The 17,300-nt window shown below is 32.9% G+C and overlaps 1 protein-coding gene across 1 annotated transcript; it reads left to right on the top strand.

Moving 5' to 3' along the window:
* Positions 1–206: 206 nt before the first annotated feature.
* Positions 207–14,705, top strand: LOC133323624 (uncharacterized protein C18orf19 homolog A). Its single transcript, XM_061532539.1, has 4 exons — positions 207–267; positions 11,806–12,261; positions 14,220–14,385; positions 14,483–14,705. Exons 1-4 carry the CDS (start codon positions 207–209, stop codon positions 14,703–14,705), a joined length of 906 nt encoding a protein of 301 aa, XP_061388523.1.
* The last annotated feature ends 2,595 nt before the right edge of the window (positions 14,706–17,300 follow it).

Here is a 17,300-nt window from a genome sequence, read left to right as displayed (position 1 = left end):
ATCAGCTGTTTTGTTATGTTTTGTAAACAAACAAAAAATTGTTCTCAAGAAAATTGATTGTTTTGTGAATTTTATTTTGATTTTGTATCATTAAATACCAAAATGGATGAAGAAGACCCAAGTATTTAAAAATAAGGTAATACAAGAGTAATTGGCGAACGATTTTTTAGGTTCCAAATCCAAACAAAAAAGTGTGCATCGCTAACATGTCTGGAACACCATCGGTTATGTCCACCCCCATATCAATTGCAAATACAGGAATAACAGGTATTTATTTCAGTTAACGGTCACAACCCTTTTAAATGTTTGTGGGGAACAAACAACATCAATTTTCCGCTTGTTATCCATTTTTCTAATAAAAATGCTCTTTTTTAGTTTGCGCCAATTTGTTTGTTGTTTTAATCAGCTGTGTCGAAACAATCTTTTTACTGGATGTTGTTCGTTTACTTTTTGCAGTTTTCTCTCTTGAGAAGGAAAAATTCGTATTTACTCTCTGCAAATTCTTACTGAGTAAATATTACTGGGAAAGTAAACGAACGAACCTAATATTTAGCAAATAAACAGCTGATTCAAGAAAACATTTGATTTGCGCCAAAATAAACAACAAACAAAGGACGAACACAATTATTTGTATTGCATTTAATATTAAAAATAAAATGAATAATAAAAGAAAAATTGATTTGGTATGTTTTCGGGAACATTTAAGCTTCCTACATCAATACATTGCCATCTATCTGGAACTTGTCTAAAAATATATAAGGAATTAGTTTCTAATTTAATGAAACTTTGCATTACTTACGAATTTTCTTCCATTTTCTGTAATTTTTATACAACTTAACTTCAAATTGAACTTTGCAAATTAAAAAAATGTTTTGAATAATTTTTGTGTTTGGTCATAAAACAGCTGATCTCAAAATGGCTGAGTTTGCAAAATCTTACTGAACAAAATTCTTTCAGTAAACTCCAGTATGTTTGTTGTTGTTGAACTGTCAAACTTGCTCTCTCACTTGACTCTCTTTTACTGGATTTTGTGTAAACAGACAACATTTAGTAACATTTTGTAACAATTGTTACCAAATATTTTTAATTTTTTGTCAAATTTTATATTGTAAAAACATGAATGGAAAACATATCCGACACATAAAATATATATTTCACAAAATTTTATTTTGTTAGAGAATTGTGTTGTTTGAATTTTCGGAAAAAGCGAGTGATTTTCACTGTTTCCTTCGTATGATGAGAGTCCAATTCGTTATTGTGAAACCCAATTTGTGAGAAATGGTCTACATTTACTTGTTCTTGCGATTGAACTTTCGTTCGAATACATTTCCGTCTAGAAAGGGTTTAGTGAAACTCAAATTGTTTTAAAATAATAATGCAAAACCACACAAAACTCATTTTATAGTACGTTTACATTTAACCGATTTCGTTAACCCAGTGGGTTTCAATTGTTAATTCCTTTGCATATACGTCAAATAAATCCTCATAAAGTAGGTTAACCCGGTAAAAAGTTATAATGTACAAGGAGTTTTATATAAATTAATCGTTATTTAGAACACTTATTTAACATTTTTCCAATTTTGAGCAAAAATGATCGAAAAACATTTTTGTTCCCAAGGTCGGCACCGATAAAAACATCATAATTACAAATATTATATATATATATTAAAACCCCGACGAAAGGTCAATTTTTTCGACAAATTTTGCGTAGCCAAATTTTTCACCCGTCCATTGGAGAAAGTCTTAAATCCCCGGCCGAATTTTCCATCTGTCTATAGGAGAAAGTAAAACCACCGCCGAAGGCCTTGGACAATTTGTTATTAATACGATTCCTAGAAAAAATATAACGTGTACGCTTTACAACCATAACAATATTACCTTCTCGGGCCATATATGAGGGAGTTATGAGCAGGGATGTATGGATTCCCCCAAAAAAGTCATATATTTCGTGATCAGGGAGACGAGTCCTACCTCACCTATTAAACTTCAACAGCCTGTTTCTCTAAGACGACCAAAGTCTATTCTAATGAATGGTTGTCACTCGAATTCGATTCAAATTGGGTTTCTGTAACAAATGCCGCATCGTTCGATACGAGTTTCGTCTAAATTTGAATGCACAAAATTTAACTTATATTTTTAATACTATGTTCTATAAATGAGAATCGAATGAGAAATAAAAACAAAAAACACAAATACATCAAGTGTTTGAGTATAACAATTTTTCAGTATTTTTAATTTTTTGTCAAATTTTATTTTGTAAAACGGCATATACATTAGAACTTTTTACAGGGTTAACCTACTTAATGAGGATTTATTTAACATATATGCAAAGGAATTGACAATTTTATTTTGTTAGAGAATTGTGTTGTTTGAATTTTCGGAATTTCCAATTTGTGAGAAATGGTCTACATTTCCGTCTAGAAAGGGTTTAGTGAAACCCAAATTCTTTTAGTTTTCTAATGAAAGCGAAAACAAACTGTTAGTAATTATTGTTTCCAATATTTCGATTGGATTTTCAAATCATTATAAGGTAACTGCACAATGAATCATCTCATTTTATGAAAGTTAAGTTGACTTTCTGTCAACGAACTAAATTCATGAGTTTTTCGTTGATTTTTTAATGTCATTGAAATCTGGGATAAAAATAAATCTTTTACAGTTAAAAACCCTTAATTTTTTACGTTGAGTTTACAGTGGAGTTGGATTACTGAATATCATTGATGAACTTGACAAGACAGATATGACATTACCACAGAGGTATAAACGCCGACCTAGCACACAGAGAGTAATTATTTTACTTTACTTCATTTATGAATATAATTGTTAAATGTTTATTTTTTAATATAGGATAAGTGCACCAATAGTCGGCACTTTAAGGATTTTCGCATTTTAAACGTTTCCCCATCCCGAGAGCATTTTTCACTATATTGTGTTTAGGTTCATATGTTTCCAAATATTATTTACTCCCCGATGCAATAAAATTTATTTATAAAATTATACTTATAGTAAATATAAGAATAATACAGAGGGGGTATTTATGGTTTTGAGCATGTTGTATCCATCGAAACAATTAGTTTTCGCTTCGGAAAAAGAAGTTGACGTTAAACTTAAGTTTTCTCTATGAATTCGCTTACTGGCCGACCTTATATAGGCCTTGCACAGGTGAGTATAAAGTTTGCTGTCAAATCATATTTTGAAACCTATACATACAAAATTTGTTAGACGTCAAAACGAAAATATTAATATTTTGTCAATATTCAATTCAATTTTAATTTATACATTTGGACTATTTCAAGAGTTTAAAAAAGATTTTTAAGTGAATTATCCTACAAATTATAAATTGACGCTAAACCTATATAGGCCTTGCTTCATGCCAAGGCCTATATAAGGTCGGCCAGTAAGCGAATTCGTAGAGAAAAATTAAGTTTAACGTAAATTTTGTTTGCTGAGGCGAAAACTAATTGTTTCGACTTTAAATAAAAACACAGCAAAAACACAACGCAATTTATAATTTGTAGGATAATTTACTTAAAAATCACGTGTTTTCCAGTTTTAGTGCCTGGATATTAGGTGATTGAAATGAGAAATAAACACGTCCGCAGTGAGTTAGAATAGCCTGTTTTCTTGGATTAATTAAAAAATAAAATTTTAAGTATCGTTAAAAATTTTTTGCACACGGTTAAAGTATTTAAAATTTTACATCACTTGTCGTTAAAATAAATGTCAAAAGTTGACTGGTGTTTTTGTAGTGAAACTTCAAAGTCAAACTTCATAGAAATTTTTGTGCCAAAAAAGGCTGAAAAAAGTGAAAACGTTCCCGTTTATTTTAAAAAGTATTGTAAAAGTTAAACATTTTTCAATGAAACCATGAAGTTTAGGTTATTTTGCAAATACTTCGTTAACATTTGTGTATCAAATTGTGTTTGGAAACCACTTCCAGATGTAGTTATTTATATCGAAAATGCAAAAAAAAATATTTTTATATTTTAAATGGAGAAATAGTTATTATTCGTCCACATTCGTGTCATAATTTTTGGTTTATATTAAAGAGGACGCTGCCCTTTTGTGCCTTTTAGAAGCTATGCATTGTTTAATACAAGTGTTGCAGCAGTCAAATTAGCTAAAAGTCACATTGATCTCGTGACTGGTGCTGTTGTTGAGTGTTGTGTTTTCTTGTTTTTCATGTTATTTTTTCTAATTATTTTATTGTTGGTATTTTTGTTTCTTTTAATAATATACTTTGTTACAATAATATTTTGTTTTTGTTTATTTTAATAATATTCTTTGTTTTGACAAATAGTGATTGTGTTGTGCAATTTCAAGTAATCGGGTAAAAGGGGTTTTTATTAGCAATTTTTATAGATACAAGTTCGAACGTTGTTTTTTATAATCGTCGAAGCTAATGATGAATTTGAGAGCTCAAAAAATGAATGACAATATGACATTTTTATTTAAATTTATTTTAATGGTATTAACTGAAAAATAAAGAAAAATTATTCTAACATAGCTCCCCTGATTTGATCCAAGAAAACATGGTACTCTAACCCACTGTGCGTCGTTGGGCGGGTTATCTTTTTTGTGTAAAGATAATGATATATCACACGATTTATCTGAGAAGAACCAGGCAGGACATTTTGGGGTATATGTTATATACATTGGTATATAACAGAAGGAGCTCTAGGTATCCGTTTTGAAGTAATTATTTTCAAAACGTCATTGTCGATTTCTGATATTTTTATAGACAGGATTTTTGGCAATAATCTGTTTATGCATACTTTAAATCTTTCCTATAGAGAAGACAAACCGGATTCAATAAATAATATTTTTAATGGTATTGTTTGATAAGCATATACGCTGGATCTTATACATTCATGATATAGGGATTTGATGTATTTTAAAGTCGAGTTGGGACATCCGCCAAATAAGTAAAAGCCATAATCAATTTTGCTTAGAACGTTTGTTTTTACTGTAATTTTTTTCGAATGTAATGCCCAAGATTTTTAATTCTTTGACATAAGGAAATATTATGTTGTCGATATCGAAGTTATTTTGTTTACATTTTTTTCGGCAGATATGTAGTACAGATGATTTCGAAAGTGATATTTTAGCTCCAGAAGTTTTGCACCAGTTTAGGATATCTAAAATAATTTTTATAAACGTTTCATTGGTGTTGTTGTTTTCCTTTTGTTGGTGTAGGATGTAGACATCATCAGCCTGCAAACAACGGTAAATTTTGTTGTATTTGTTAATCAATATGCTTACAGAGAGTGGTGATCCTTGAGGTATCCCATTTTGTAAGGTGTAGTTTTTAGAGTAGAAGTTATTAATTTTCACTCGAAAAGTACGGCCAGTTAAAACAAATTTATTGTAGTTTACCATTTTACGGCTACAACCCCAGGATATTAATGAGTCTTTAATGACATGAACGCCGATACGGTCAAATGCTTTTTCAAAATCAATCGCATGTATGGATATATGCTTTCTGGTGGAAAGGGCTTTGGAGGCATAGTAATCAATGAGTAGTAGTTCATCATCGCATCCTTGCATGGCTTTGAATGCTACTTGGTTTGGTTTTATTAGTTTTTAAAAACCAAACCAATCGATTGGAGATTATACGTTCCATTAATTTTGAAATACACGGTAATAATGAAATTGGTCTATAACCAAAACAATCCGTCCTGCCCTACGGACTTCCATGAAAAAGGTATAACACCGGAATAAAAGACAATATTATACAAAGAAAGAAGTTTTTCTTTGCCATTTTTTTAAATATTTTATAGCATTAAATATGAAATGCGATGCAGTTTATAAGAATTGTATATTTTTCTGTTTAAATTTCCTCCCGTTCTGTCTCCAGCTGCAGCTACCTCCACTGGCTGTAACCACAGATGTTCCGGAGTAAGGTGAGTAGATTTGGCTGTGGAATTGAATAAGTGCAGTGTGGTATGAGAGGCCCGTACCACATGCTGGGCAGACATCCTGCACCTGGTCATCAATCCGCGCCCAAAACGACTTGAGCCGACTGCACCATCCAGAACGTAACAGGGCCAAAACTACTCTGGTCTGGGCAGCTGACGTTGTTCAGCTGCTATGGATGGCATTCACTTTGTATCCGTTCAGCGCTGCGGCTACTGCATCTGCATCAATGCCATTCAGACCTGCTCCATAGGCAACTTGATGTAGAGGCTCCCTTTTGTATCGTTGGACCTCTCTCTCTAGATCATGTAGATCCTTCCTGACACGCCTAGGTGGGGGAGTCCTATCCACCATATGATGGTTGGGATGATTATCCCTGAAACACCCGAGCAGATACTGCAACGAAAGCATATTGCTATGCTGACGTAAGGAAATGATCTTCGTCTCCTCATGAAGATAGACCACTGGTGTCATGAGGAGGCACCCTGTCGCAGTCCTCAGGGCGGCATTCTGACAGGTCTGAATAATTCTCCATTGCGTATCACTGGAATTCGCAGACCACACTGGAACCGCATAGCTTGCCACAGACCGACCTATCGCTTTGTAAGAGGTCAACAAGGTTTCCTAATCTGCGCCCCAAGTGCTGCCGGCAAGCGACTTGAGGACCTTGTTCCTACTTTTCAACTTATCGCAGATAGCTGTGGTGCGCGGACCATTTGAACATACTATCGAATGTGACCCCGAGTATTTTGGGGTAGTTGGTGGTCGGAATTGTGTGCCCCTCGACGCCATTCTCATCTCCGCAGTTCATGTGGTGAATTGTGTGGCTGACGACTTCGAGGCAGATATTTTCATATTCCTCGCTTTGAAGAATGCTGCTAAATCGATGAGAGAGGCGTTCAACCTCACCCCTCAACCTCACTTTTAATAAGTCAAGCGCTACCAACACTGTTCTATAGCTCGGCAGGTTCTGCCCTGTCGTCAAATAAGTAGTTAACTACAAAAAAAAAAAAAAAAAAAAAAAAAATTTAAAGTTAGCTGGTATAGACTGGCTACAAAACCACCACTACGCAATGCAAAAAATTTAAATGAATAATATATGAAAATATCGGTGAACGGCCACCAACGCCGTCCAATTTAAACGGCGACAATTTTAATTTACGTTTTGGAAGTGTAATTTTGTAAACAAAAAATTCCGCGTTTAATTTGTTGATTGAAAGTCGTTTGTTAATAAAGTGTTGTGATATTATCTAAAGTTTTAAAGTGAGTTTATAATTAAATGTAATAAAATAATGTGGTTAAATGTAATGTGGTTGTTTGAACACACAATTTTTTTAATACAGAAGAAAAAAAGAAACATGAGAAGTGCGAGTAAACGACATTTGAGGCGGCAAATAATCGTAACGACTACGTAAGTTTCCTAATAAGTTTTCTGATTTTGTTTATGTATATATTAAATGATTTATTTTTACTCCACAGATAAATACAATATTGAGGGGACGTGTGCCAAAACCCCTCACAGGGATAATAGCAAATAATTTGTGGACATAAATTTAGAGGGGATTCGTGAAAAAGCGTTGGAAGGACTTTCCTTATTTTTATGGTGTCTAACAGGTAAATCCTCATTTGAAAAAATATATGAATTAAATCTAAAATCATGTACACATTTTCATACATATTTATCATTTAAACAGATGCCTGCCGATCCCTTGGCTCTGATCTACGCAACGCCTTAAAAATAATAAAAAAGCAAATGTTCAAAATATTTATAAAAATCATTGTGAAAAATGATGTGATCGTTGTTATGTTTTTTTATATTTATAAATTTTTATTTTATAATGATGTAATTTTTTTTAAATCTCGTTTTATTTCAGCAAGATAGAAATAGTGGATTTTAACCTAACGTGCAAAAAACTAACTTTTCCCTGACTACAATTTGACTTAATAATAGTTAGTTTAAAAAAATTAACTGAAAGCGTATTTAAACAAGTAAATATATAGCTAACTGCAAAAAGTTAACTATAAGTTAACTGCTGAATAACTGACTATAAAGTTAACTGAAAGTAGTGCAAATTCGGAGAATTGACTACTTCGTAGGACATCACAATGTTAAAATAGCCAGTTGATTCCATGTAAAAAAGTCGATTTATCAACCAAAAAAAGTTAGCTTACATTTAGTTTAAAGTTAGTTGAATGTACGACAGGGTGGTTAAGTCCTCTACTTATATGTGTGGAAATTGCGGGCAAGGCTGTTGTTGTACTGTGTTGCTTACGGAATCCTGGATAGCTTCCTCTAATGCTGGGGAGGAGTAAAGCCTCAAGGGTCTTCGCTACTGGCGACAAAAGTGAAATTGGCCTGTAAGATTCACCTTTGCTGGCATCCTTGCCCGGCTTCAGTAGCGGGACCACCCAGCGTACAAAGTGGCGCTTCCCGCCATTTCAATGAAAACTTTGCCGGAAGTTCGTTAAGTGTCGGGTTGTTCAGAAACTAGGTAACTCCCTTTACGAAATTGAGGATTTACATGGTAGGAGAATAGGGGTCTATCACGCAAAAGATCTCCAACATATGGTACCCTCGAAATACCCGGGTTTGTTATGTCACCTTGCTGCCTACGTCGTATTACATGAATCAGCAATATATGTGCAGCACTGCATGGTGATGTGTTGCTGACATGTCACCATTTTATTGGTCGATGCATTTTTGCAAATTGGCGATCCCTAAACGGCCTGCAGATCAGGGTGCGCAAAAATTCGCTCGCGAATGAATTAAAATACATTCTTTTCCTTTTTTGCTCATTTTACGAATGAATTTATGGCGATAAATTCTTTACAAAACGAGCATTCGCCAAAAAATTTTTGCACAGGCATTACAAACGAGTGAGAGCACATAACAAAGATCGTTGTTGTTGTTGTAGCAGCCCTATTGCTTTTACACAATGGGCTTCGGTGGTTGAAATTGTTTCCCAAATTCTCGCGAATGCTCAAAACAGCAACAAAACATATTCATTCGTTGTGTGTGTTTACATTTTTTATGCTTTTTTGTTTGTGTTCTTTTTAACAGAGCTCGCGAACATTTGTTTTTTGAGTTTCTCAAAAGAATGTTCTTCAGCAACAAATGCCCGCGAACGAACCACGCTTGCAGCGAAATTTTATCGTTCGTGAATTTTTCGAACAATGCGAACATTCGCGAGTGAATGTAAATGCTTGTGCATTCATTGTAACTTTATCATTCGCGATAAATTGAAAACATGAGCATTCGTGAGAAGAAACGTATTTGAATCATTCTTCGCACCCCGCTGCAGATGACTTTCGCGTCATTCACGAGAGTAGCAGCCGGTGATTTAAGATCGAAAACTAAACAAAAGAGGAGAAAGAAATGAATTTAACCGGTGTGAATATAAAAAAACTAAATCTAATAAAGAGTGAGGAATGTACATCCAATTGGATGCACTTTTTTCTTGAATTAGTATTGAAATTGTTCAATACATCTTTTCTTAACTGATTGATTAATTTGTGCAAACCCAATTTTGCTCGGCATCAGTTGACCCACCAACATTCCATAAAAGAACTAGTACAATCACGATCAAATAACCCAGTTTATACCTGACCATTTTACAAATTAGTTTACTTACCAACATTTCATCAAAGAAATTGTGCAACACCATCCAATAAACCAGTTGTATATCAGTTATCCAATAGTCCAGTTCGTACATAGCATTCCGTAGACAAGTTCATACATCATCAGAAGCTTGAAACATCAGTAGCCTGAAATTCACCTCACATCGAAATTCTCATCGACCTAACCTAACAGCGATCAAAATTACTATAGGATGGATATTAAAAAGATGTCCTAAATATTATTGGCAGCAGTGTCCCCAAACATTTATTTACTATTAATTAATTAATCATAATTTATTCATACGTTATTATACATTTATACATACATTATTATACATTTATATATACATTGTTATACATTTATACATACATTAGTTCCGTTCCAGAACCTAAAAAATCTACTCATTTTACATGTTTTGCAACTTTTTACTCGAAAACCGTTCCTCAACCCACAAAACTGGTAAAACATTGTAAACATTTTACTAGAGAAATTTGGCCGAGTAAAAATGGTAAACAGGAATGCCTACTTCTGATAGGCTGTTATTTTGATTTTGAAGTATTGTCATCTAATTTTGGCATATTTACTAGATTTTCGTTCCTTTTCAAATTATTTTGTACTCTGAGAGCAATTTTGAAATGTTTCCTTTTTACTAGCTTTACCATTAAAAAAGTAGTGGAACAGACCAACAACAAGCAACAACAACAACCAAATAGACCCAGCAACAACCAAATACAACCCAGCAACAACATCAACCAAATACAATACAACAACATGTTTTAATGGTTTTCTCGTGAAGTGATATGTTATTTTTGTATGTGCTCAAGTGCACCTCCTCCCGCTAGTTTTAGCCAGAACCAACTTAGCAAAATACCATCGACACCTTCGTAATGAATAGAGGTCATACTTGTTAATCACATTACACATCTTAATGCTTGTGTTGATGCAGGTATAGTGGCGATGATAAGACTCCACTTTGGACAATAAGGAATCCATTATGTCACCCATCAGAATCGTGTGATCAACAGTGTTAAATGTTTTGGCCAGGTCTAAAGCAGGGACCACGGTCCCCGCTGGCTTTCGATTCTGATTGGACCTATTGGCAATGTATGTTGTTATGTCATTGAGAGCCGTCGATGTGCTATGGGTTTACGGAATCCCTTTCTATGGTTTGCTAACAGGGGGTGCTCAGTCATAGTTGGTACCAATGCCGCTTCCAAAACCATTGCTTTTGGTGTCAGAACCCATATGTGATGATTCTCCTGAATCAGCCTGTTTGTCTGGATTAGAAATGGAATAACTCGTGCAGCTTTCCAAATTTTTGGTTCGATAGATCAAACGAGAGGTTTAATCTACAAAACACCACGTTATGATCACTAAGATCAACTTATACAGACTCAATTTCCATACCTACATTAACATTGGAAAATAACTAAATTGTGACAACTGTGGCGTTTGAAACAATTTCAAAAAATCTCTAGATTAAGTGTCATTTAAATCAATATTTGAATTCCCCAATACAATCGTAGACCTATATTACACTTTTGGGATCTATAATAATTTTATGTGAGCGATATTAACAAAACTAGGACTCTTACGATAAATAATTATATATTTAAGACAATTATTAACGTATGGCCATAGCCATAACTACGGCAACTATGCATCACGCTAAAATGCGGAATACCATATAAGTTAGTACAATCATAATTTGTGGATTGACGAAATGCTTTCCATATTCACTATGACAATACTGAAATAATCGTTATTATAATTACTTAAAAAACTTTTATACGAATCCATGGCATAATAATAGAAGGTAACAGCAAGTTGTTGTACAACAAATGATACAACAACCACATGGAAATTTGTATTTGTAAATAAAGAAATAAACAAATTTGGTCTGTTCCAGTACTTTTTTAATAGCAAATCTAGTAAAAGGGAAACATTTCAAAATTGCTCTCAGAGTTTAAAATAATTTGAAAATCTTACTTGATGTTGTCTGTTTACTTTTCTCAGTATTATTGCAAAAGAGAAAAAAAGCGACTTACTCTCTGAAATAGAACCTACTGAATAAATGTTACTGGAAAAGTAACCAGACACTGATAATAAAAAACAATTTCAAAATTTACATATCAGCTGCAGTTTGCTGTTACCTTTTATAATTGCACCATGATTTTACGTATAGTTAGAAGATTTTTTGAACTCGATATTCTCGCATTACATACCTGGTGTTACTATATAAATTAAAACAAGTGTGTCTTTATTTTTAGCTCAACGTCTCTTCACTACAACAAAATGTGTGAAATATGTGACAACTCTGCCTGTTCCAAGTAATATAGATGCTGCAGAAACCACAAGATTTTCTCCTCGTAGAAACCGAGATATTTCAGCTACAGCGATTTTAGCTCATAAACAGTCCACAGCATCATATACTAAACATGAGGGATCACAGCTTTTACCTGATAAAAACATTGGGCAAGATATCCACATACAATCGTACGATTGTTTTGGAACAATCAACCTTAATTCCGCCATGCAAAGTAATGTTCCCATACCTTGCCGAGGTACGGATGCCGTTTCACATTTAAATATGCCTCGTGGCCAACTAGCTCAGCAAAGCAAATTCATATCACATACATTACATAACTCCCATTACCTGACGCTGCGTAAAGATTCTCGTTCAGGATGGTCGTCGTACGTAACAAATTCTACGTTGGAAAGTAAAGGTAATTTATTATCATTTGCGAAATGGTTTATGTCCATTTTAGCTTCTGATACAAATATTCGGTTTCTAGAAAAGTTTACAAAATATATTACGTGTTATATTTTATTGTGTTTAACACTAGATTGCCGAGGGCAGTCATTTTGACCGTTTTTCAATTTCAAGTACAAAAACAATTGAGTATATTATGACACAGCTTTTTAAAATTTGGTGACTTTTTGTGCCACATAGAACTACGTTTATTAATGATAGTAGCTGCTTCCTCCCCTCTTTCATTCTCCGTATTCACATGTGCTATACCTATATTGCCTAAAACCGGTCATTTTGACCTCTTGTGATTTATTAAATAATCAAACTACTTTTATTATTGTATAAAGTAAATTTCTTATATGACCAGATCAGTACAACAACATCGAAACCCGTTTGCTACTCTAGAAACACAAACGAACACTCAAATCGGGAAAAATAAATTTTATATTTCCAGTAGATTTCACTCATAGAGTAAACACTTACTCTTTTTCGAACATTTTGTCCGCACTCTTATTTTTCAAAAAGGGAAACTCGAGAGCCCTCCCACCGAAAACAAATAATAAGAACGTTTTGTATGATTGTAAATAATGTAAAAAATATAAAAAATAGGTTTAAAAATTTTTCTGTACACAATAAAAGTTATTTCAGAATGAAGTCATTTTGACCGATTTTAGGCAATATAGGTATATACAAAATTCCAGTCTTTCTAGTGTTAAGGGCACAGACCCACAAACAAAAATTAATACCACATAACAATATTTTTGAAACAAATGGACTTAAACCACATTCAAAATAAAAGTCTCATATATAAACATAACTTCTATTTATAGATGGACTGCTGGTAATGTGGGCTACCATTTTCTTTTTTATATAATCGGCGTAAAAACGGTAAAAATTAAAGACAAATTGTTTCAATAACAATCTAATATATTATGTTATTGAAACAATTTGTCTTTAATTTTTCCGTTGTTATTTGGGATACCATTTGTATTTTGTTATAGCAAAACTAGTCTTCTTACTTCCGCAATAATTTGTATTTAAACAACAAACTGCAATTACGCCTGTCTATTTTGCAATAACAAACTTAAAAGGTTTAATCTCTGCGATTGTAATTACAGCTATTGTAATTACAGAACCAGATTGTATTTTTTTTTTTTTTTTTTTTGAGAAAATCAAAGTTTTCGACTCTTTTGCATAAAAAAGTGGAAGTAAACATTTCAATTATTTGGTGTTTATTTTCACTAATTAGGAAAACATATATCTAGGCGGATATATTTGAGATACCCCATTAGTCGCATAGTCCATATGAACAGAAGTTACTCTAATTGAATCCCAATTATAGAACGACATATATGTCATTAAACTCACAAGGAATTTAATATTCACTTTAAAATATATTTTTTAACGACAAATAAGTCGAATCGAAAGTAACGACATTCATATTTCGTCATGTCAACGCCAGCCGTAATAAGAGTGAATATAAAATGTTTATGTGCCCGTTGGCAAAACTTTAATATATTCAACGGACATACATTGTTACTCCGCATTCATTGGGGAGTTTGAAAATGTTTTTTAACCAGATTGCATGTAATTTGGTATTGGGTAGCAAACCTCTCCACCAAAAATTATCGATATTGGTCTACATTTTAGGATAGTCCTAATAAAACGATATTTTATATAACTATTATTTAGTTTCCATTGGGTGTCAAATCTTCCCACCATTTATGAAAGTCCCGAAAGATTATTTGTATTTGTTGGGGGTATAAAACGACATTTTTACTTGTTCTATTTAATAATAATGGATTAGTTGCACATATAAATATTATACCACTGAAAAGGCTTAAAAGCAGGCGACTTTTATATGGAGCTATATTAAAACGTTTTATAGTCTTCTATTTATATCGATAATAATTTCTAATTACAATTTTACAGACCCCTCAAATCGGAATTACTGTACCAAAAATTATAATAATTCTGAACTGCTTACAAAGAAAGAGCAACTAAAAAAAGCTTTTAAAGATTATGGATCAACAATAGTAATATTTCACGTCACCATATCACTTGCTTCATTAGGCGGATTCTATGCACTGATATCTAGGTAATTGTATATATTAACTGATTAGCTTTGCCAAATTAGCAAACATTAGTCATTTATGTTTTGAACCATGTACAACCCTGTTTACATTTTCTTACAGCGGAATAGACGTAACTGCGATAATAGATAACTTTGGATATGCACCTGAGGCACTTAAAAATAACGTTGCAAAGGGAGCTAGTAACTTTGTTGTTGCATATGCCATTCATAAACTGTTTGCCCCTGTGAGAATTAGTATAACATTGGGAGCTGCTCCATTAATTGTACGTTACTTGAGATCGAAGGGATTTTTAAAGCCTAAAGTATCCAACAAAACCAAGTAACTTGTGGAGACTTTACAAATAACATGCACCGGGTTGGTATGTAAACTCAACAGACACACTTTTGCAAACAACAACAATGACTTTGTCGAAGATTTTAATTTTTTTCAATAAATGTTATCTTCAGAAATATAATCGATGAACTGTTTTCTTTATATCTTAAGTTATATATTTGTAAATAAAGTGTTTTATTGTATATATTGACTTAACAATGTCAATTTGTGGCAATTTTATTTATGTAATTTGGGTTTGCTGGGTATTAAGTTTATAATAAGTCTGTCTGCGTTCACGATATTTCGTAACATTTGTCACAAAATGTTACTAAATTTTATCTTTTTACAACGCTTCCTAAATTAGATCGAGACGAACAAAAATATTCAACTTCCCCACTATGGCAAAATGTTTTGTACGGCCGTATTACGCAAGTACGTCGAATGTATATCTCTTAGCGAACTAAACAAAAACGCGAAACAATATTTAAAATATTATAAAATGAGTTCAAATATTTCACATTCTTATTGAAAACTTTGTATTTTGTTTCTATTAAAAAAAAAAAACTATGCTATTTTGTTTAAAATGTTTCCTAAAAGACACAAAATGTTTATAAAATGTGGTGAAAAGGCAATTATTTATTAAAATAAAATCACTGCTGTGTTAAAAATGTGTTGTGCGCGTTCAAAAAGAGCAAAATAAATCTACGTTTTTTCTAAGATATTTTGGCCACAACTACGACTTCTGACAGAAAATATAGATAAAGGGTTGCATATTTCCTGAAAGTCACCTTCTGGATGACCCGTTATTTGGGCCATGGTTCTGTCATAGCTGTTTTTTTTTTCAACCAAGGCCCAAGGTTAATTCATAAGGTTAACAGGGAGACGAATTAGAAGTCTTCATTGACTGACAAATGTATTGTTTGAAACAAGGTGTATGCATCAGCTACAAAAACGAACATTTTACAAAAACAACATTGTTGTTATAGAAATTAAATTGTCATGCTGACAATTAGTTAATGTTGTGAAGTAACATAAACAAATAAATAAATTTGAAAAAGTTGTACAATTAAAGAAAAATTATATCTAAAATAGAAAATAAATGCCCTTAAAATTTCCGTTCTGGTCGTAAACGCCATTATTTTTATATTGCCGCCGATTTCCTGATTACGACCATACATACATATTTTCAAGAAAGTCCGTACTACCCGAAAATCGACTTCCAAAGCTGCGCTTCCAAATATAAAATTGGGGTGATTGTCCGGATCTTGGGGACAACTTCACTTGGAACCTACCCATCTAAATTTAAAATTGAGGTGGTTGGCCGGATCTCGGCAATCAACTTCGCCATTGACAGATTCTAATAACATTCGCTGAATTTTAAGATTTTTGCCTAAGCAACAAGTCTCTTTTTTGTTGTTAGCCTTGAGCTAAATTCTTGTCAAAATAAAATTTCCACAAATTCCCAAATTCATGCTATAGCCCATGAACAAAATATATATCCTGTTGTAAGTGTTTGGAATGATCCGCGACAGGGCTTTAAATTTAGTTCTTTGGGAAGCTAAGAAATGGTCCATTCCCATTAATAAAATCTTTGTTCCAAAAACTATTCATCTCGCATTTGTTTATAAAGTTTTAAAATTAAAAAAAAAAAAAATACTACAAAAATGTGTTTGACAATTAGATTCACAAACAAAGAACAAAAAACTTTGAAACCATATATTTGTCACTTAAAGAACGTTTACATTTAACCGGATTTCGTTAACCCAGTGGGTTTCAATTGTCAATTCCTTTGCATATATGTCAAATAAATCCTCATAAAGTAGGTTAACCCGGTAAAAAGTTCTAATGTATATGCCGTTTTACACCTTATTTAAGGGTCGTACCTAAATTCATGCGTATGCGCACGATTTTATTCGCCTCAAAAGTTAAATACATGTATTTCAATGAATGTTACCCAAATACGCATTGCGTATAAAATTATAAAGTTGAAAATTTTCAACATTGACAATGCGTATTTTGAATTTTTTGTTCTTTGAAAATATAATTCCAGCCATTAAAAAATTTATTTTTCTATACATGTAAACATTTTTTAGTTTATTATGAAAATGTTTTCATCCACTTTCGCCGTTTTCAATTCACACACAATCAAATAAGGTCCTTGCGTATTTGGGTAATACGGACGTTCAACAAAACCTATAAAGGTGAGTATATTTGTACGGAGCGCAATAAATTAGGTACGACCCTAATACACCTTGGTTTGAACAATAAATAAACAAAAAATATTTTTGTTCGAAGCAAAATAAATGTGCACATTACTATCATTACGTTTTCTTGACATATATTTTGAGTTTTTATCCTGTTCTGGTTGGTATTTCGCGATTAAAATGTTGACAGCAAGAGAAGACTAAAGCATGAATTCGCTTGCCTGTTAACCTTATGAATTAACCTTGCCATGGCCTATATAAGGTCGGCCAGTAAGTAGATAAAACTTAAGTTTAACGTCAATTGTTTTTGTCGAGGCGAAAACTAATTGCTTCGACTTTAGGGTCGTACCTAATTTATTGCGCTCCGTACAGAAATACTCACCTTCTCACCTTTATGGGGT

The sequence above is a fragment of the Musca vetustissima genome, unplaced genomic scaffold, assembly GCF_032173495.1.
Source record: "Musca vetustissima isolate MV318-11 ecotype Yass unplaced genomic scaffold, APGP_CSIRO_Mvet_v1 utg701, whole genome shotgun sequence".
Lineage (NCBI taxonomy): Eukaryota > Metazoa > Arthropoda > Insecta > Diptera > Muscidae > Musca > Musca vetustissima.
Note: the sequence above shows the minus strand (reverse complement) of the source record. Positions and strands in the feature narration are given on the sequence as shown.

What these genes read in the sequence shown, in the direction of transcription:
- LOC133323624 (XM_061532539.1), top strand. Translation starts at nt 207, where the DNA reads ATGTCTGGAACACCATCGGTTATGTCCACCCCCATATCAATTGCAAAT. An exon ending in TGCAAATACAGGAATAACAG is followed by an intron (nt 268 to 11,805) that starts GTATTTATTTCA and finishes CTTTATTTTTAG; the next exon opens with CTCAACGTCTCTTCACTACA. An exon ending in TTCTATGCACTGATATCTAG is followed by an intron (nt 14,386 to 14,482) that starts GTAATTGTATAT and finishes ATTTTCTTACAG; the next exon opens with CGGAATAGACGTAACTGCGA.